This window comes from Microcaecilia unicolor, chromosome 2 (assembly GCF_901765095.1).
Source record: "Microcaecilia unicolor chromosome 2, aMicUni1.1, whole genome shotgun sequence".
Classification (NCBI taxonomy): Eukaryota; Metazoa; Chordata; class Amphibia; order Gymnophiona; family Siphonopidae; genus Microcaecilia; species Microcaecilia unicolor.
The window spans coordinates 430,926,804-430,949,378 of record NC_044032.1 but is presented as its reverse complement, the minus strand read 5'-3'; the positions used below and the strand labels follow the sequence as shown (position 1 = coordinate 430,949,378).

Sequence of the window (22,575 nt, the reverse complement as noted above, 5' to 3'; positions counted from 1 at the left end):
GGCTTGGGGACTGGTTCGGGGAGTTCTCCGCTCCAGGACCGTGCCTATGACCATACGGGTAGGAGTCTTACACAAAGAAGTTATCTTCTTCTACGTCCTTCCGTCGGCCACTGAGGCCATAATCTTGGGATTACCCTGGCTTCGCCTGCATAACCCTTGCATTGATTGGGCCCGGGGTGAATTGACGGCGTGGGGCCCGGGCTGCCAGAAGGTCTGTTTGGATAAGGTCTCGCCAGCCCCAGTGACGCTTCCTTTGGATCGAGCCAATGTTATGTTACCGGGGCCCTACAGATCCTTTGGAGATGTTTTTTCCAAACAGCAAGCAGAGATTCTGCCTCCTCATCGCTCCTATGACTGTGCCATAGAGCTACTACCTGGCACTGAACCTCCCCGTGGCCGCGTATACCCCCTATCCCGGCCAGAGACGGAAGCCATGTCCCAGTATATTCGAGAGAACCTAGCTCGAGGCTTCATCCGGCCCTCTAAATCGCCCGCGGGGGCTGGATTCTTCTTCGTGGAGAAGAAGGATGGGGGTTGCGCCCCTGTATTGACTACAGGGGACTCAATGCCATCACGCGGAAGGACAAATACCCCCTTCCCTTGATTTCTGAGATGTTTGACCGCCTCCAGGGGGCCCAGATCTTCTCCAAGCTCGATCTCAGGGGGGCCTACAACCTTGTGCGGATCAAGGAGGGGGATGAGTGGAAGACGGCGTTTAACACCCGCGACGGGCATTACGAATATCTGGTAATGCCGTTTGGACTTGTTAATGCTCCAGCCGTCTTCCAAGCCTTCATGAATGACATCTTCATGACATCCCCGGGAACTTTGGTCACTATCCTTTTCCCCTTTACACATGGAATTTCAATCCACAGTGATTCCAAGAAGTGTTTTGTTTCCTGTAGAATTTTCAATCTATTTGATTCAAGGCTCTCGTTAATATACAATGCTACCCCTCCATCAATTTAATCCACCCTATCACTACGATATAATTTGTACCCCGGTATGACAGTGTCCCACAGGTTATCCTCTTTCTACCAGGTCTCAGAGATGCCTATTATATCTAATTTTTCATTTAGTGCAATATATTCAAACTTTCCCATCTTATTTCTTAGGCTCCTGGCATTCGCATATAGACATTTCAAACTATGTTTGTTGTTCCTATTTACATCATGCTCAGTACTTGACAGTATTAATTTGCAATCTTTTGTCTGATTTTTACTTTTATTTAAGGACACCTGATCTACTATGGTCTCTTTTGCAACCTCACTATCAGGATACCCTATATTCCCTGTTGTGGTGATATCTTTGAAAGATACCTTATCCCGAACCATGCACTTTGAGCGACTGTCAGCCTCCCCCCCCCCCCCCCCCCCCCCGTTTCTAGTTTAAAAGTTGCTCTATCTCCTTTTTAAATGCCGACGCCAGCAGCCTGGTCCCAACCCTGGTTAAGGTGGAGTCCATCCTTTCGGAATAGGCTCCCCCTTCCCCAGAATGTTGCCCAGTTCCTAACAAATCTAAAACCCTCCTCCCTGTACCATTGTCTCATCCACGCACTGCCGGAGCTCTGTCTGTCTCTTGGGCCCTGTGCGTGGAACGGGTAGCATTTCAGAAAATGCTACTCTAGAGGTTCTGAATTTGAGCTTTCTACCTAAGAGCCTAAATTTGGTTTCCAGAACCTCTCTCCCACATTTTCCTATGTCATTGGTACCCACATGTACCAAGACAGCCAACTCCTCCCCAGCACTATCTAAAATCCTATCTAGGTGACACGTGAGGTCAGCCACCTTCGCACCAGGCAGGCAAGTCACCAGGCGATCCTCACATCCACCTGCCACCCAGCTATCTATATGCCTAATGATCGAATCACCAACTACAACAGCTGTCCTAATCCTTCCCTCCCAGGCAGCACTTGGAGACATATCCTCGGTGTGAGAGGATAGTACATCCCCTGGTGGGCTGGTCCTGGCTACAGGAGTACTTCCTACTTCACCAGGGTGATGCTCTCCTTCTAGGAGACCTCCCTCCTCCAAGGTTAAGGTACTTATACATTTAGACGATGCTGCTAAATGTATAACAGCTTTTAAATACTGGGCCCCAAGTCTTTAATTTCTTCCAAAGTCAAATAATTGGACTCCAGCTTAGTATCTAACAGTAATGATTTACAAATCAAAAGGCAAGGGAATAATGTCGTCACTGGAGCTACACTTGGGTCAATAATTTATTGGTAATCCAAGACATTTCTTAATTCTCAATGTGAGTAAGCTTAATAAGTTTTCACAAACACTGAGCCTCTCATGTAAGTGGATCCAACAAAGATACTGTTGTACCTTTCAAACTGTGTTGAAACAGAAATGTTTCACAAACTCACACATTCGTCATGATAGCTCGCTCATCTTCGAAGGGGCTTGTTTCCCCATTGAAAACTGTGAAATGTGCACAGGCTAAGTGAATCAGCCCTTTAGCCCTAACAGGAATGAATAAAAATTTGTTTGTCCCAATAGGCCCACTGCTTGTGAACCTGGTTCGTGTTTATATCACTCTGTACCAGGAGACATCATCCTTGGTTGCTGCTTTCTCTGCTCCTGCACCTTGCCTTTTTGAATTCTGCTATCATGTTTGCATTGGAAAGGCCAATATATGCACCTACAACCCTTTCTGTACTTATACCTGTGTCTATCTTCCTCCAGCCACATAACAGGATGCCTTGTTCTAGAATTTCCTTTCCAACAGTGATTGCTCACTTCATGTCCCATTTATATCCTTGAATGATCTGAGTATCTCTCAGAGGAATACATCCCACCTGGTGTCACATGAACACCTATCTTCCAGCCCTTAGCTCCTTTTTCCAGGTCAGCACACGTGATCGTTTTCACACTTGGCAGGCTGACAGTGTTAAAAACTCACCATGTGAGAATTTGTTGCCAGCATTAGAAAGTAAGCAGCACACCAGGTAGGAACATGGACACTGGATCTTTACTGAGGGAGGGACAACCCTTGGAGGCATTACATTTTCTTGGGTATACGTTCCCCCCCCCCCCCCATATGCCTCTTTTCATTTGCTCTCTCTGCACCTCACATATTTGATAATTCTTCTCCCCCTTCTCCTTTACCTTTCTGTTCTTCTATCCCTCATCTAAACACAATAGTTGAGCTGAATAAGCAATGTTGGAAATGTGTCCTGAGAGTGGCAGGGGGTATAAGGGTCAACGTCCCAGTGACAGAGTAACATAGTAAAGGAGAGCAAATAAAGACTAAAAGGCACATCTAGCCTTTCCAGTTGAGCAAGACAGGACTAATATATAGTCAAACTAGGCACATGCATAGGACTGAAATGTTTAGAAAAGGCCCTTTCAGATGTGCTAATTTAATGGTGCCCAGGCCAAACTTTTGTCCTGGTACGTTAGCTGCAGGCAGAAAAAAATAACGGGGGGGGGGGGGGGGGGGGGGGGGGGGGGGGATGGGGAGGGGAGAGACCAGAGTCACCACTGCTAATAGAAGTCTTTCCCCCTCCCCTGTGCATTGCTCTCTACTCAGCAAGAGGCATCAGTTCAGGGCACTTCTTACCTGCTGCCTCCTCCCTCTGAAACTGAGAGCCACCCAGAGCCCCATTTGTCAAAGGTTAAAAACACAGTGGCATGACAATGAGAGGTTCAATGTGCTTGTTTGCCTGTGGTGCACCAGTTATTTTTGCTCTGCACTTCAGATTTATCTGGGTTGAAGTGCATAAAAATCTTTGTATGCAATTCAACACCAGCTCATTTCCCATGGCTTTCGCCTGACCTCTTAACCCGTTTCGTATCACCGGGAACTCCGTCTCATATGGTGTGTGTTTAACATGCTGCTGGATGTAACAGCTTTTTCAAAGCCCTACGGGCCCTGTTGAACTTGGGAACTTTTCTGGAGACCTGGAGCATGGATTCCAAACCCAGGGACTTGTGGTTGGGATGTGATCCCAGTGGCACGCTGTATTGACATGCCATGTTTCACATTACTGGCCTATGTACCATCCTATATGAATCAATATCACCGACACAGACTTGTTTCAAAACACCACACTTTTCATTCAGGTTATCACCCCCCTCCCCCCCCCCCACCCACATACACACAGATGATTCAGCTTCTTGGAAAGATGAGGTCTTACCTTGGGCGCACACTGAAAGTGCATTCCAGGCACAGGCAAAGTGGTGACATAAATGGTAAAGCAACGATAGAGGTACAAAGTCCCAACTATAAAAAAGTATCTCCTTCCCACTATAGATCTGAAAGCAAAGAACAACCTTAGCTGGTAAAGCAGAATCATGTACTTTCTTGCACAGTAACCTCATGACATCACAGCCACTTTGAAGAAATGCATGACTAATTACTAAAACAACAAACAAACAAACATATACTATTACATCATGGAAAGCATAAACATTATACAACTTAGGAACTGGTTTGTGTTGTGAAGAAATGTTCTGTAGAAATGAATGATGGAATATTACATTCTTCCCCAAAATTCAGGGGGCCCTTTTACGAAAGGGTTGCCGCGCAGCAGGCGGTAGTTCCAGCTTGCGCGTGTGCCATTTCCGGCATGCCAGAAAATATTCCCAAATTTCTAGTGCGGCACTAACCCCGGTGGTAATCAGGTAGCGTCACTCACTGCCTGGTTGCCATGGGAGCCCTTACTACTACTTCAATGGATGGTGGTAAGTGCTCTTACCGCATGTCCTTTTTTTGTGAGGAGGGAGGGGGCTTTTTACCTGCTGCGGGAAAAATGGCCCTGGTGCGCAGGAAAAATGGCCCCCACCGCTACCGCAGGGCCCTTTTTACCGCGGATTGGTAAAAGGACCCTTCAATCAGGAAGGTCACGAGGGGGCCCTAGGAATGCTTGGTGGGTCTTGTCTGTTTCACATGTGCTGATCCTTATTACAGCAAGTATTCTGCCCCCGGCAGCCTTATGCTGCTTTTTATAGTGTAGCCCTAAAATGTGTTTAATGCCTTTACTGTTATTCTCACTTCTAAGGATTTTTACTGCTGCATTCACTCCCTGCAAAGATATATGAGCAATGCATTGTGTGCAATGTAGTTTCACATGTACTGTAGCCACCCCTGCTTGTTTGTATAAAGTTCATTATTAGTGGCCTTTCCTCCTGCAAAGGGTTCTTACCTTTCTTAGCTTTGTCCACACGCTGTCATTTCCTGATTATTCCTATTATCTTTGTTCCAATGGGTCAGCAGGGTATAACCCTTCTCTCCAATCGACTACCCTCTGTGACCACCTCTGGTACCTGATCTCAGGCTCTGTCCCTATTGGTCCCTTTACCTCCTCCTCCCTGGGCTTGTGTGTGCCTTTCCTTGACCTCTGTCTCCACGAGCCTGACAATCTCCATCTTGTCTCGGACAGCACATGTCCTCCTGCTCTCCTACAGTGAATCTGTCTTTATTTCCGCTCTGCTCGTTAATCCTTTCTTTTAAGATATTTCACAATTCCTGCACCCCATTTTTGAACTGCCTTCATCTACCTGACCACTCTCCCACATCTGTCATAAAGCTTCCTTCTCTTCAAATTTCCATCTCCACCCACCAATACAGCTTTCAGAATTATGAAGTCCTTTGCCTTGGGGCAGTAACTTCTGAGAATCTACGGACTGAGTAAATAAATTAGCTACATTATTCAATGAAGTAAATTCCAGAAAATAAAGAGACTTCAGGTATGTGCTAATGTAAAGAGCTTATACTTCTTGGATATTAAAGCTTTAAGGATATTACGCTTTAAGAGGTCTTGAAAGCAAGACCAACATACTCAGAGTAAGAACATTCACACCGAATCCAGAAACAGACATCCATGTGCCCTAAGCAAGCCAAACAAATTCTACAGTGAAACACACTGTAGAAATTCCACAACAAGAGAAAACAAAATCTGTTTCCGTTGGGGGAGGGGGGGGGGAGGGAGGATTTTCAGGCTGTCTACCCTGGGGCAAGGACCACAGATGCTTTTTAGTCATGAGCTCTGTTCCAAGTTTTCTCAATTTAAAAATAAATGGAGCTTGCTATGCAGGGATAGGGTTACCATTTTGTGTCCTCTGAAAAAGAGGACACATGCCACGCCCCCGCCCGCCCCACCACGCCCCTTCCCCCTCCCCCGTCACATAGTCCCCTCCCGCACCCCCCCATCACATACTCCCCTCCCCCCGTCATATGCTCCCCTCCCCTTCCTTACCATCTTCCATGGTGGTCTAGTGATGTCTTCGGGGCAGGAAAGAGCCCCCTCTTTCCAGCCCGGAGCGCTGCCTGCCCTTGCCTACATCCTTCTCGGTCTCGGCTGGGGATTCAAAATGGCCGCCGAGAGTTGAAGCGGCCTCGCGAGACCAACTCTCAGCGGCCATTTTGAATCCCCAGCCGAGACCGAGGAAGAGGATGGGCAAGGCAGCGCTCCAAGCAGGAAAGAGGGGGCTCTTTCCTGCCCCAAATACGTCACTAGACCACCAGGGAAGATGGTAAGGAAGGGGAGGGGAGACCCACGGCACCAAATCTGGATCACGCAACCGCACGCACGCCCTCCCGCACGCACGTTTGTCCAGAACTCCGGACAAACGTGCGTGCGGGCAAAACCCGCCGGACGCCCCGGACATGCCCTCAAAAAGAGGGCATGTCCGGGGAAATCCGGACGAATGGTAACCCTATGCAGGGGCAGCCTGACCATTCGGGCAACTGGGCAGTACCCAAGGGCCCAGAGACTCTAGGGAGCCCCAAGACTCTGCCCAGATGCCCGCCGCACACTACAGCCCTCCCCGGTCCTATCTTTAAAGGCACGCCACTGGTGATCTAGTAGCCTCTGCAAGGGGGAACATTTCTTTCCTGCTCGGCACCACCATACTTAAAAAATGGTGGCTGAGACTCTCTGCGGAAGTCTCACGAGACTGTCGAGGCCTGTGAGACTACCACGGGAAGTCTTGGCCGCCATTTTGAAAACACAACGATGTCAGCAGGTGGGGGAAATTGCGGCAGAGCAGTGGGCAGGAAAGAGCATGCTCCTCCCCCCCCACAGAGACCACTAGACCACCAGGGGCAGTGGGAGTGTTGGCTGCGGCGGTGGGGGGTGGGGGGAGTCAGGCAGTGGCCGGGCGGGGTCCCAGACCACCCTCAGTGCCTGGGGCCCAGACCACTCTCAGTTTGACCCTATTGCCATGGGTAATCTGTACCTGTGGACATCTGCAGTCACCTCTTCCCTGGAAAATAAGTTGCATAGGGTTGAAAATGCAATCTGTGCATGTTATTTTCCTCTCCCAACCTAAAGCTAGCCTGGGATTGCCTCTTCTCTATGAGGTTTAATGTACACACATTGTGCAATGCTGAGGTAGGGCACTTTTTAGTCAACTCACAATCTAAATCACTAAGCCTTATAAATGGCTTTGAAAATTTCCCTCCCTGAGTAGTGATAGGCTGATATCCTTAATACTTTAGCAAGTTTTAAATTACGGAAAAACTCAAAAAACACTAAGATGGAGTCAGCAGTCCAGCAGCGAGAGGGGTGCTATCCAGTCTTTTGCATTGAGTGTCACATGTATGATTATCTCCCAATTGGTGAGGTGTCATATGTGTGTGCCCGATGCAAAGAGCTCCTAGCTCTCAGAGAACGTGTCCGTTCCCTTGAGGCTAGAGTAGCAGACTTGATGGAGCTGAGGGAGACAGAGAGGTACATAGAGGAGACCTACAGGGATGTTGTAGAGAAGTCCCACCTCCAGTCAGGTAGCCCCTGTGCTACCTTGGAGGAGGGAGGTCTCCTGGAAGGAGAGCATCACCCTGGTGAAGTAGGAAGTACTCCTGTAGCCAGGACCTGCCCACCAGGGGATGTATTATCCTTTCGCACCGAGGATATATCTCCAAATGTTGCCCGGGAGGGAAAGGTTAGGACAGCTGTTGTACTTGGTGATTCGATCATTAGGCATATAGATAGCTGGGTGGCTGGTGGACGTGAGGATCGCCTGGTGACTTGCCTGCCTGGTGCGAAGGTGGCGGACCTCACGTGTCACCTAGATAGGATTCTAGATAGTGCTGGGGAGGAGTCCGCTGTCTTGGTACATGTGGGTACCAATGACATAGGAAAATGTGGGAGAGAGGTTCTGGAAGCAAAATTTAGGCTCTTAGGTAGAAAGCTGAAATCCAGATCCTCCAGGGTAGCATTTTCTGAAATGCTACCTGTGCCACGCGCAGGGCCCAAGAGACAGGCAGAGCTCCAGAGTCTCAATGCGTGGATGAGACGATGGTGCAGGGAGGAGGGCTTTAGATTTGTTAGGAACTGGGCAACATTCTGGGGAAGGGGGAGCCTATTCCGAAAGGATGGGCTCCATCTTAACCAGAGTGGGACCAGGCTGCTGGCATCGGCGTTTAAGAAGGAGATAGAGCAGCTTTTAAACTAGAAATGGGGGGAAGGCCGACAGTCGCTCAAAAGAGCATGGTTCGGGATAAGGTATCTTTCAAAGATATCACCATAACAGGGAAGATAGAGTATCCTGATAGTGAGGTTGCAAAAGAGATTGTAGTAGATCGGGTATCTTTAAATAACAATAAAAATCAGACAAAAGATTGCCAATTAATACTGTCAAGTACTAAGCATGATGTACTTAGGAACAACAAACATAGTTTGAAATGTCTATATGCGAATGCCAGGAGCCTAAGAAATAAGATGGGGGAGTTAGAATATATTGCACTAAATGAAAAATTAGATATAATAGGCATCTCTGAGACCTGGTGGAAGGAGGATAACCAGTGGGACACTGTCATACCGGGGTACAAATTATATCGTAGTGATAGGGTGAATCGGATTGGTGGAGGGGTAGCATTGTATATTAACGAGAGCCTTGAATCAAATAGATTGAAAATTCTGCAGGAAGCAAAACACTCCTTGGAATCACTGTGGATTGAAATTCCATGTGCAAAGGGGAAAAGGATAGTGATAGGAGTGTACTACCGTCCGCCTGGCCAGGACGAACAGACGGATGCGGAAATGTTAAAGGAAATCAGGGACGCAAACAAACTGGGCAACACAATAATAATGGGGGATTTCAATTACCCGCATATAGACTGGGGTAATGTAACATCTGTACACGCAAGGGACATAAGATTTCTTGATGAAATCAAGGACAGCTTCATGGAACAGCTAGTTCAGGAGCCGACAAGAGAAGGAAAAATACTAGACTTAGTCCTTAGTGGTGCTCATGATCTAGTGCAGGGGGGTAACGATACGAGGGCCGCTTGATAACAGTGATCATAATATGATCGGTTTTGATATTGGCATTGAAGGAAGTGAAACTAGGAAATCAAGTACGCTAGCGTTTAACTATAGAAAGGGTGATTACGACAAATGAGAAAAATGGTGAAAAAAAGACTGAAAGGAGCAGCTCGCAGAGTAAAAAACTTGCATCAGGCGTGGATGCTGTTTAAAAACACCATCCTGGAGGTTCAGGACAAATATATTCCACGTATTAGAAAAAAGGGAAAAAAGACTAAACGTCAGCCGGCGTGGCTAAACAGTAAGATAAAGGAAATCATTAGAGCCAAAAAACAATCCTTCAGAAAGTGGAGAAGAGAACCAACTGAAAGTAACAGGATAGATCATAAGGAATGCCAAGCCAAATGCAAAGCGGAGATAAGGAGGGCAAAAAAGGACTTTGAGAAGAAATTAGCGTTGGAAGCAAAAATACATAGTAAAAACTTTTTTAGATACATTAAAAGCAGGAAACCAGCCAAAGAGTCGGTTGGGCCGCTGGACGAAAATGGTGTTAAAGGGGCGATCAAGGAGGACAAAGCCGTAGCGGAGAAATTAAATGAATTCTTTGCTTCGGTCTTCACCGAGGAGGATTTGGGGGGGACACCGGTGCCGGAAAGAATATTTGAAGCGGGGGAGTCGGAGAAACTAAACAAATTCTCTGTAACCTTGGAGGATGTAATGGGTCAGTTCAGCAAGCTGAAGAGTAGTAAATCACCGGGACCTGATGGTATTCATCCCAGAGTATTAATAGAACTAAAAAATGAACTTGCGGAGCTACTGTTAGAAATATGCAATCTGTCCCTAAAATCGAGTGTAATACCGGAAGACTGGAGGGTAGCCAATGTTACTCCGATTTTTAAGAAAGGTTCCAGAGGAGATCCGGGAAATTATAGACCGGTGAGTCTGACGTCGGTGCCGGGCAAGATGGTGGAGGCTATTATTAAGAATAAAATTGCAGAGCATATACAAAAACATGGACTGATGAGACAAAGTCAGCACGGATTTAGTGAAGGGAAGTCTTGCCTCACCAATCTAATGCATTTTTTTGAGGGGGTAAGCAAACATGTGGACAATGGGGAGCCGGTTGATATTGTATATCTGGATTTTCAGAAGGCGTTTGACAAAGTGCCGCACGAAAGACTCCTGAAGAAATTGCAGAGTCATGGAATCGGAGGTAGGGTATTATTATGGATTAAGAACTGGTTGAAAGATAGGAAGCAGAGAGTAGGATTGCGTGGCCAGTATTCTCAGTGGAGGAGGGTAGTTAGTGGGGTCCCGCAGGGGTCTGTGCTGGGTCCGTTGCTTTTTAATGTATTTATAAATGACCTAGAGATGGGAATAACTAGTGAGGTAATTAAATTCGCCGATGACACAAAATTATTCAGGGTCGTCAAGTCGCAGGAGGAATGTGAACGATTACAGGAGGACCTTGCGAGACTGGGAGAATGGGCGTGCAAGTGGCAGATGAAGTTCAATGTTGACAAGTGCAAAGTGATGCATGTGGGTAAGAGGAACCCGAATTATAGCTACGTCTTGCAAGGTTCCGCGTTAGGAGTTACGGATCAAGAAAGGGATCTGGGTGTCGTCGTCGATGATACGCTGAAACCTTCTGCTCAGTGTGCTGCTGCGGCTAGGAAAGCGAATAGAATGTTGGGTGTTATTAAGAAGGGTATGGAGTCCAGGTGTGCGGATGTTATAATGCCGTTGTATCGCTCCATGGTGCGACCGCACCTGGAGTATTGTGTTCAGTACTGGTCTCCGTATCTCAAAAAAGATATAGTAGAATTGGAAAAGGTACAGCGAAGGGCGACGAAAATGATAGTGGGGATGGGACGACTTTCCTATGAAGAGAGGCTGAGAAGGCTAGGGCTTTTCAGCTTGGAGAAGAGACGGCTGAGGGGAGATATGATAGAAGTGTATAAAATAATGAGTGGAATGGATCGGGTGGATGTGAAGCGACTGTTCACGCTATCCAAAAATACTAGGACTAGAGGGCATGAGTTGAAGCTACAGTGTGGTAAATTTAAAACGAATCGGAGAAAATTTTTCTTCACCCAACGTGTAATTAGACTCTGGAATTCATTGCCGGAGAACGTGGTACGGGCGGTTAGCTTGACGGAGTTTAAAAAGGGGTTAGATAGATTCCTAAAGGACAAGTCCATAGACCGCTATTAAATGGACTGGAAAAATTCCTCATTTTTAGGTATAACTTGTCTGGAATGTTTTTACGTTTGGGGAGCGTGCCAGGTGCCCTTGACCTGGATTGGCCACTGTCGGTGACAGGATGCTGGGCTAGATGGACCTTTGGTCTTTCCCAGTATGGCACTACTTATGTACTTATGTACTTATGAGTAAACTGAGCACCAACAACAGAGTAGGGGGGGGGGGGGGGGGTCACAAAAGTGACTGAAGGAATAGGCACCCTACAATATTTTCCTTCATTGACCTTAAAAATATGAGACAATGAGAGGACAAATGGTTAATATTCAGCAAGATTTAAGCAGATAGGAGAGGCCCCTGACCAATTAAACCACACTGAGCAGGCCAGCTAACGATATTCAGACACTGCCACTGAATACTGGCGCTAGCCACCCACTCTACAACCAGGCAGTAGAGGTGCAGCCTGGGGTGGTGCTGGGGAGGAACTGGCATTTATGCAGGTTCAGGTTGTATTCAGTGCTGGTGTCCACATAACTAAGCAGCCAAATATGACAACACAAAAGGATGTCCTATCTTTGGCAGCTTAACTATCAAGGTGCCAGCGCTGAATATCGGCTGGTACCTATACAACTTCCGGGTTGCAGTTGGCAAGGCACTGATCCAATCCTTCCCCCCAATCTCAGCAAACGTCTATTCTGATGACCTCCAACTCAGCATCTCCCTGATCCAATCCCACCACCCTAACTCAGTGACCCGTTTTGATCCGCTCCAATCCTTCCCCCCAATCTCAAACGTCTATTCTGATCTCCTCCAACTCAGCATCTCCCTGATCCAATCCCACCACCCTAACTCAGTGACCCGTTTTGATCCGCTCCAATCCTTCCCCCCAATCTCAAACGTCTATTCTGATCTCCTCCAACTCAGCATCTCCCTGATCCAATCCCACAACCCTAACTCAGTGACCCGTTTTGATCCGCTCCAATCCTTCATCCCAATCTCAGCAAACGTCTATTCTGATCCCCTCCAACTCAGCATCACCCTGATCCAATCCCACCACCCTAACTCAGTGACCCCTGTTTTGATCCGCTCCAACTCAGCACCTCTTGACTAAATCCCCCCCCCAACCCCAACTCAAAATCCTCTTGAGTTGATCTCCCTATCTGACTCCCCAAGAACTCTCAGGACTTTCTCTGAGTCATCTCTGGTGGTGTACTGCAGAGCTTCTCAACTCAGCCAGTCAGGCTTTTAGGATATTCACAATGAATATGAATGAGATAGATCTACAAACCAAGGAGACAGTGCATGTAAATCTCTCTCATGCATATGGGTTTTAGATATCCTGAAAACCTGACTGACTGGGCATGCCCTGAGTCTAGTGGGACAGGGAAGAAGCAGTCCCCCTGTGCTCATGTATGTTAATCACACATGTGATTATACGATCTTTTTTGCAAAAAAAAATTTTTCTCTGTCTTCTACAGACCATTTTTAAGATCTTATCTGCAAGATCTTTGGAATCTTTTATCTGCGTTTTGAGATTCCTTTGATGTGTTATATTCAATTTCAACTTGATTAATAAGGTTAGTTTTTTTCATTATCTCCATGTATGTATATTTCAATTTGTTTCTTGGTTTCATCATTTTTTTGCTTCTTTTTATTTAATGTTCCTTTCTTCAGTATGTTTGTTTGACATATTATTTGGCATATATATATATATATACATATATATATATATATATATATATATATATATATATATATACATGTATAATTTTTAATTGGCTTTTTGCTAATAGAATTTTATTCTTTGCATTTATATGGTTTCTTTGATCTTTTTGATAAACTATATATGTTCCTCTTTCAGTATAATTTTTGCTGTATATTATTATTATTTTTTATGCTTAATTTATTTATCCATTGTTTGTTTATGTTTATAGACTCCTGATGTAGGCCTATTCGGCCGAAACACAACGTTGTGTCGAGTCATTTTTAATGTGTTATTGTTATATTATTTGTTTGGAAATTATTAAACTTTGTTTTTTTAAAAGATAATTTGGTTCCATTCTTTGGATAGCCTGGCTTATATTCCCACCTTTTTAATTTTTCATATGGGTTTTAGATATCCTGAAAACCTGACTGACTGGGCATGCCCTGAGTCTAGTGGGACAGGGAAGAAGCAGTCCCCCTGTGCTCCTGCCCCATATGGGTCTTGGTACAAAATGGTCCACTAGTCCACCAGGGATGGCCCCTGAGTAAGTCCCGAGGATTCTTGGAGGGTCAGGGTTGGCAAAAGGATTCATCTGGAGGGGTGCTGAGATGCAGCAGAGTGTTTGGAATCAGGAGGGCAGTTGGTTGACCAAATAGATCCCCTTAAGTAGGTCCCAGCCAATATTCAGCTAGGACCTGAGAAGTGTCTTATGCAGGACCTGGCTGAATATTAGCTAAAACCTGCATAAGTGGGGTGCATGCCCCGATATAAAATGCTTGAATCTGGAAATAGCCCAGCCCTAAGTATCTGGGTCTAATTTAGCCAGCAGAAGTCACCACTTAAAAACACATCGACTGTCGCCAGATGAATATTGACCAGAATGTTACCAGGTCTTGTGAATGCTCCAGCCTGGGGTCCTCTTGTAACAGGCCACTCAGCTTCTGTGGCAAGAATGTGCATACACAACTTTTAAAATTCTTCCACAGAGACAAGTACTAAATGCTGATGACGGTAGATCCCTCTGTTCATGGGACATGCTCCTTCTGTTGGGGAGGGAGGGGGGAGGGAGAAAGAAAGGGTTAAGGGGGGAGTTGGGGGGAGAAGAGGGTGTGGGAGGTTAGGGGCTAGATGATCTGGGAGTTAGGAGTTGGGCGGCGAAGGATTTGTATTATTAAGGGGTTTAAGAGGTTCATCCTAAGGAAGGATTAAGGAGTAGGACTGAGTTCCCTGATATCGGTATAGATAAAAGGGGCGTTTCATTTGGTGTGGAGGGGAGGGGACATAATAATGTACTAGACAGAAGAAATATGTTTATAATACTTAGTATGATGTAATGTGTATTGGTTTGACAGTTTTGGAGCTAAGATAAATGGTTAGCTAAGTGTGGAAGTTCCTCAGTTAAATGGTATAGGCTTAATCCTACATTGGAGGGGAAGTGGGGTATATATTTTTTTGTTGTTACATTTGTACCCCGTGCTTTCCCACTCATGGCAGGCTCAATGCAGCGGGCAATGGAGGGTTAAGTGACTTGCCCAGAGTCACAAGGAGATGCCTGTGCTGGGAATCGAACTCAGTTCCTCAGTTCCCCAGGACCAAAGTCCACTACCCTAACCACTAGGCCACTCCTCCACTCACTTTAACAGTGTTTGTCCATATACATATATGAACAGCAGTTATCACAACCCCAGTTTCCACTGAAGCCATCAGAGTCAAGTTACGTGATGAGAATATATATGGACAAGCACTGTTAAAACTAAGTGGTGTTTAATATATAAGGACAAATATATTCCTATTACAAATTATCCTATAATACAAAATTTTGAAAAAAAAATGTTTTGAGATTCTTCCTAAAAATGGTATAAGTTGGAGATGACGAAGGAATAATGCCTTGATCACGTAAATCAGGTGCCCTGCTATAAAACTACCCTGCAGACAGGCACAAAATCATTAGGAATGCAGCAGGGAGAGTTGAGGAGTGGCCTAGTGGTTAGAGCACCGGTCTCACAATCCAGAGGTGGCTGGTTCAAATCCCGCTGCTGCTCTTTGTGATCTTGGGCAAGTTACTTAACCTTCCATTGCCTCAGGTACAAACTTAGATTGTGAGCCCTCCTGAGACAGAGAAATATCCAGAATACCCTAATGTAACTCACCTTGAGCAACTACTGAAAAAGGTGTGAGCAAAATCTAAATAAATAAATAAACTACAACATGGTGAAGTGGTTTGAAGAAATACAGAATGGAGGGAAAGGCAGAGTGAAGGTAGCAGAAGTGCCTTATAAACTAACTCCCGGGGCCAGCTTTCTGAGAGAGATGCAATTTGCACCAGCTAAGATTACAACTAAGCTGGTAAAACTGGAAGAGGTTGGTGTGGGGAGAGGGAAGATAAGAGGTCGTGAAGAATGGGGATCTATTGGTCATATCTGGTGGTCCTGCAGGAAAGCGAGGGTCTTTTGGAAAGCAATCCATTACAGTTGGCAGCACTAGTTGGGCATTTCGATTCTATAGGATCTGGATATTTTTAAACAAACAATTACAAGATATATCTACAGCCAAACAAAAGTTTAACAAATCATAGTGTGAATGAGGCAAAAGGGATTCTTGCTACACGTTGGAAAAGTGAGCATCTCCCGCCAGTTCTTAAATGGTTGAATAAACCACATATTTATGAAATAGAAAGTGATTGCTGAAAGTAGGAAGACTCTGCACAAGTGGGAAAAGATCTGGGGAACATTTTGCTGAATTGTCCATAAGGTCTAGACCAGGGACAGGCAACTCCAGTCCTCGAGTGCTACATAAGTTCTGAGGATATCCACAATAAATATGGATGAAATAGATTTGCATATAATGGAGGTAATGCATGAAACTTGATCTCATGCATATTCATTGTGGATATCCTGAAAACCTGATGTACCTGTGGCACTTGAGAACTATAGTTGCCTACCCCTGGGTTAGACACTCATTGATAATGTGCTTTAACTAGTCACTGTTAAAATCAGAGTGGAAGATTCTTATAGTGTACTTATAGTGATGGTGGTGGTGGGGTCATAATAATTGACTGTGTAAAGGCTTCTTCATACTTGCGGGGTACAGAAAAAAAATTTTTTTTGGGGGGGGGGGGGGGGCAACCAAAATATTTCTAGTTACCTAGGGGGGTAGGTATGTTGTTGTATTCCTTAGAACAATTTTTGCTGTAACAAAAGTCCCCTCCCCCCCCTCCCCGCTACAGGGATAATTCATTCTAAGGGGTCCTTTTACTAAAGTATGGCAAAACGTGGCCCGCGGTAGCAGGTGCATGTTTTTGGCACACACTGGGCCAGTTTTTACCGCGTCTTGGAAAAAGGGCCTGAGGCCTTTTGGGCCTGAGGTAAAATTGAAACCAGTGAGCGCTTATTTACAGCCTGAGCCTTTAATGACACCCACTGATCTAGTGGTACGGGATCATGCGTGGTTACCTGTGTGTGAGCACCAACTGCTGATTAACGCCAAAAATTCCACGTGCGGTAGCAAATAAAAAAATAAAAATTTTTCCCAGCATTATGGGCACACGCCAAATCCAAAATTACTGCCAGGAGGATGCACTAGTCTGGTGGTAGTCTTGTTCTGGCACAGGCTGCAAGCCTACCACGCCTTTGTAAAAGGACCCCTCAGTTTCTTCTGTTGCATACTTCTTGCTTCAGTTGTACCGATTTGATGTTCACTGTCTACACCACAGCTTCTCAATCCAGTCCTTGGGTCAGACAGGTTTTCAGGATATCCACAATGAATATGCATTCACCACCTCCTGAGCTCTATCACTATACTGATGTTACATACTATATTACTATTTCATCACTCAGTAACCACTATAGAATTTTAAATTGCTTACAAAAAATATTTATTTTCAAGTTCTTACAATCTCTTGCACAACTTTATTATAAATCAGGTTTTACCATGAAAAATCTAACCCTATTTTCCTCTAATCCTTCATACACACAATCACTCATTCATCCCTTAATCCAATGATTTTTGTCTGATACTTCTCAACCTACTACCAACCCAAGCTATACACAAGTCCAAGAATAAGACATTACACAAAGCTTGAAAAATAGTGAAATAGTTCTTATATCAGTCCATATTCCAGTGTTCCTTTTCGGATCCAAATGTTCTTATTTAGTGTCCCAAATCCACATGCATGAATATGCATGAGATAAATGTGCATGTGCTACCACCATTTTATGCACATCTATCTCATATATATTCATTGCGGATGTCCTGAAAACTTGACTGGCAAGATATTTCCCAAGGAACAGGTTGAGAACTCCTGATCTATACTGTTGACAAACTGTTCAAGAAAGGCCTCTGAAATTAAAAACAAAAAAACTTGGAACATAGGAGAGCTCCAAGAACCAGTAAAAAGACAATACAGCAAATGTGGCTACTTACTTGTATCTGAGAAACATCCACTGGGTTAGCCATAATCCAACCAGTATGATCCCATTTATTTCTGATACAGAAAAAGCCCATGCCACTCGACTAATATAATCGAAGAACTTGTCTGGCAGTGGAGGGTTGAGCTCCTTGGCAGGCACTCTTTCGTGCACAACTGTGATCATGACAGTCGTTAGTATTAAATTGAAGAGAGCATACACAAAAGCGATGCCCGTTTTCCACCATTCCAAAGGAAACTTGTTCCTCGGATCCAGCGGCATAGAAATTTTGATGTAATCTGGAAACTTCTTTGCACTTTTTCTCAGGCCATTGGGTAAGTTTTTTGGTTTGCCATTAGTGTTTTTCTCATCTTCGCTCACTGAGGACGATGACCTGGTGAAGCCATTTGGAATGTCGTGTGGTGCCTCCATGTGTTCTTCCAGCTTTGCGGTCTCGATGGCATCCATTGCGTTGAGAATAAATGTCTCTAGTTCTTTTTCAACTGCGTTACTTGAAATTAATATTATACTGATGTGGCAGATTTTTTTTCCTTTAATATTGCTTGGTTAATGGGAAAACCAAAATATCAACATCACTCTGTTCAGCATCTTTATACAACAGTTCTTCATCTGTAGACTTCGGTGGTGGTAGAGGAATAGCTGCAGAAACAAAGAATTTGTCTTCTTCCCTCTCAAGGTCTGTTATCTTGTAGTCTGTAAGACAACCAGATGATATTTAGAAACATTGATTTTATAACAAATCTTGGTTTTAATTTGTGACCTCCTTCAACATATTCAGAGAATGATATTCAAAAAAACACTCGGCTCCTACAGTACATTTAGGAACTTAATTTAGATTTCCAAAGTTAGGCACCTGTTTTCATCTTAACTTAGGAGCCTCTGTTCTCAGCACCAAAATTTCCCTCATACTGTAAACAATGGCTTAAAAGTCATCCTTTTACAATGGGTTCGGGATTAAAATAAACGTATGGGTCAAAAAAACATTTTCATTGCCAATAAAAAAGGAGGCTGATTATTGCACAGTGGAGGAGTGGCCTAGTGGTTATGCTGGTGGACTCTGGTCCTGGGGAACTGAGGAACTGAGTTTGATTTCCACTTCAGGCACAGCTCCTTGTGACTCTGGGCAAGTCACTTAACCCTCCATTGCCCCAGGTACAAATAAGTACCTGTATATGTAAGCCGCATTGAGCCTGCCATGAGTGAGAAAGCGCGGGGTACACATGTAATAAAAAAAAATATATTTTCTCTCTGAAGATGAGCAGTGATGGACATAAACAGAGAATATGGATGAGATAGATTTACATACATTGGGGACCCAGTATTTGAATATGTATCTCATGTATATTCATTCAGTATATCCTGACAAACAAAACCAGTTAGCTGTGCCTCCATCAGTGGCATACAGACAAGGGGGTCTGGAGGTAGCCATGGCCCCCAGGGGAAACACCGAGGAGGCCACTAGAGGAACAGCTGGAAGTTCAACACACAGAAGTATAGCACATGGCTTTTATGATGTGATGTGTTGGGTGGGAGGTGCAAATGTAAATATTGGCCACTGAACACTGAAGAGACACGGTATCAGTGGTGTAGCCACAGGTGGGCCTGGGCCCACCCTCTTAGGGCTCAGGCCCACCCAACATTAGCACACATTTAGCGGTAGCTGGTGGGGATCCCAAGCTCCACCAGCTGAAGAGTTTCCCCTGATGTTAACGAAAATGCTACTCTCCACGATACTAGCACCTGCACATGCTCAGTTTTCAGTGCATGCCTGCTGCAGACTGCCAAGGTGGAAAGAAGCGTTTTCCCACTAGCTGAGATATTTTTTTGGTGGTGGTGGTGAGGGAGAACATTTGGTGCCCACCCACTTCTTGCCTAGGCCCACCCAAAATCTGTTGTCTGGCTACGCCCCTGCACGGTATGCCACTGGCCTCCATCACTGGGTTGAGAACTGCTGCTGTAAAACATTTATTCACTCTGGCTCCATAGAAACATGCAGAGAACAGCAGGCTGAGAACCAAGGAAGTCTGGTTTAAATCCTCCTGTTGCTCCTTGTGATCTTGGGCAAGTCACTTAATCCTCTATTGCCTCAGATACAAACTTAGATTGTGAACCTTCCAAAGGTCAAGGGAATACTTGCTGTACCTGAATGTAACTCACCTTGAGCTACAACTCAGGTAACTAAGGAGCCCTTTTACTAAACCGCGTAAGCACCTATACGCACTCAAAGCGCGTCAATTTTGAGTTACTGGCCAGCTACCGCGTGGCCCTTGTGGTAATTTCATTTTTGATGCACGTCTGCCACGCATGCCGGAAAATAATTTTTATTTTCTGGCGTGCAGCAGAAACTGGGTAGTAATCATCACTGTACACATGTAGACGATTACCGCAAGGATTACATGTGAGACCTTACCGCTAAGTCAATGGCTGGTGGTAAGGTCTCAGACCCAAAATGGACACACACCAATTTTTTATTTTGCTGCATGTCCATTTTCGGCCAAAATTTTAAAAAGGCCTTTTTTACAGGTGCACTGAAAAATGGATCTGCGCACGCCCGAAACATACGCCTACACTAGCGCAGCCCACTTTTCAGCGCACCTTAGTAAAAGGGGGCCCTAAAATTAAAAAAATAGAGAAAAAATATTAGTCAGAAGACAAGCTGCTAATGCCAGTACTGTTTAATGTAAGTCTTTATAAACCATCCTTCAACCAGGTCAATAGAGCAGTTTACAGTATTTCGTATTATAAGTAGAAAAACAAAAGCACTCGGTTACAAATCAGAAGCATGTCAGCTACAGGCTAAGAGAGACCAGTACTACAAACTGACTAGATTACAAATCACAGCAGAAATGAGAATAAATCAGAGCAAGAACAGAAATGCACCTCAAAGTCTCAAGCCCTTGCTCAGACATCATCATCAAATAAGGGGTCTTACATTATTAATTTCAACAGAATCCTAGTAGGCCTGTTCTAAAAATGATTTTAAGCCTGATTTGAATCACCAGATAAACTATTCCTGATGGCTGGTGCTAGAGAGTAAAAAAAGAACAGCGATGTATAGATTCAAATCATGCAAAAGCAAGTTGGTTCTCAGATCCAACAATGAGTGTGAAAGTGAACCACTGCAGGAACATTGAAAGGAGTGGTAAAAAGGGATGAGTGAAAGCAGACTTCTTTGGGTAAGGTTGAACAGAGTCAAAGAATGCCAGCTAGAAAGTAGCAACCCTGTGACAGAGCCAAGGACAGCTCTGGAGGCAGAGGAGCATTTTAAGGAAGATGGTGAGATGTTAATATGTGCAGAAGATAGTTTGAAAGAAAGAAGGAAGGAGTAAGAGGATCAGACCTGAGGGAACACAATTAGAGAATACTTTCTTAAACCTGCCCGCCCAATGGTAAGCACAGCAAAAGATCCTGCGATAAGCAGTGGGAGTAGGCTGGAACATACTGCCCTAATTACTCACAAATATTGAGGCACTCCACATTTTCAACATTACTAAAGACAATATTTTAAATTGCACTCTAAAAGATACTGGTATCCACTGCAATTCTGCTAACATTATTAAAATATGGTCCCACAGCTTCAGAAGCTAAACTACTTGCACAGCTGGGTTTATTTTATTTACTTATTAGGAATTATTTACCATGTTTTTGAAGAAATTCACCTAAGGTCATGTACAGCAAGAATAAGCTGAGGATAGGCGATATACTATTACAGCAGTAAATGTATTCAAATAACAGCAGAAGTATGCTACTTAAAATGTCAACACAATATATAATAAAAAAAAAATAATCTTATTAACTACAGGTGATTTAACTGCCCTACAGGTAACCCAATATATGTGACTCAAAGAGCGAAAAGGTACCAAAAGTAGGGTATGTGTCTTAGTTATACCGCAAGAGAGGGATATCAACTGCATAATCCTGCAAAATTTCAGCTTCAGGTATGGGCTAATTACGTCTTTTAAAAAATAAGAAACGTTTATCAATAAAAAGTATGTTTTTTGGAAAAATGCATTTGAAAAATAGCTGTTATGATTGGGGTCTGAACCCCTCTCAAACTTACCTCTTTCCTGGGGGTCAGCTTCTTAGCTGGCTTCTGTTTCTTTTCTCTTTCCTTTCTGAGCTGGCTCTGTCTCTCTGTGCTGGCAGCTTCCAGCAGCATGGGGTTAATTGTCTCACTTCACTACAGCTGTGTGTGTGTTGCCTGAGTTGCTCTAACTCTCTTTGGGTGTACTGGCTTCAAGTGTTTCACGGTTTTGCATTGGTGTGGGTTGGGCCTCTCTGGGTCAGTGTGCTTTTGCCTAGGTCTAGGGAGTGTGACATCATCAGGGAGGGCCTTGATAAGGAAGTGGTCTTGTTTCCTTCAGGGCCTTTGCAACAGTGGTGTTTGCTGTAGGTAGGGTGGTGCAGTGTGCACTTCTGACGTTGTGTCTAGTTTCCCTGCTTGCTTTTGCTAAGGGCCAGGTTAGTGTTAGTGCAGTGTGCACTGGTGACTGTGTGTTTAGCTTTCCTGCTTTTCCCTTTTGGTTCCCTTCTGTTCCCTCTTGGTTTTGGTAGCATTGTTGTGTGTAGGGCTTTGGAAGCTCTGTTGTTGATAGAAGTACTTCAGGGTTTGGTGTTGTTAGGAACACTGCAGAGTTTGCTGTTAGAAGTACTTCTGGTGTTTGTGCTATTGGGAGCATTGCAGTCTTTGCTGTTGGTGTTTGGTGATTTAGAAGCACTTTTGGCTTATGTGTTAGCTTCACTGCTTTTTCCTTGTGGCTCCCCTGTCTTCCCTTTTAGTGCTAGGAGCTCTTCTGGTTGCTTGCCAGAGTAGTGCTTAGGAAGCACCTTGTTAGTTGTATCTAGCTTGCTAGAGCAGTGCTTAGGTAGCTGGTTTAGTTTTGTGTTTAGCTTATTAGTGTAAAGCTCTGCTTGTAGCTTGGTGCTTAGTAGCACCTGTGTTAGCTTTGTATTTAGTACCCTGCTCTGTTAGGAAGTTCCTTTCTTGAGCAGGGATTAGGAGCTCCTGTTTAGTATAGGGCTTAGGA

The 22,575-nt window shown here is 44.6% G+C and overlaps 1 protein-coding gene across 8 annotated transcripts in view; it reads right to left on the bottom strand.

Annotated features, from left to right (window-relative positions):
• Nucleotides 1–22,575, bottom strand: part of SGMS2 (sphingomyelin synthase 2) — a 186,406-nt gene that overhangs the window by 16,136 nt on the left and 147,695 nt on the right. For all 8 annotated transcript variants that reach the window (XM_030190784.1, XM_030190785.1, XM_030190781.1 and 5 more), the window contains 2 exons: nucleotides 17,544–18,241; nucleotides 4,145–4,262 (listed from right to left, as the gene is read on the bottom strand). In XM_030190784.1, coding sequence (XP_030046644.1) covers nucleotides 4,145–4,262; nucleotides 17,544–17,995 — 570 coding nt within the window. In that variant the 5' untranslated portion in view covers nucleotides 17,996–18,241. The remainder of the gene's footprint in view (nucleotides 1–4,144; nucleotides 4,263–17,543; nucleotides 18,242–22,575) is intronic.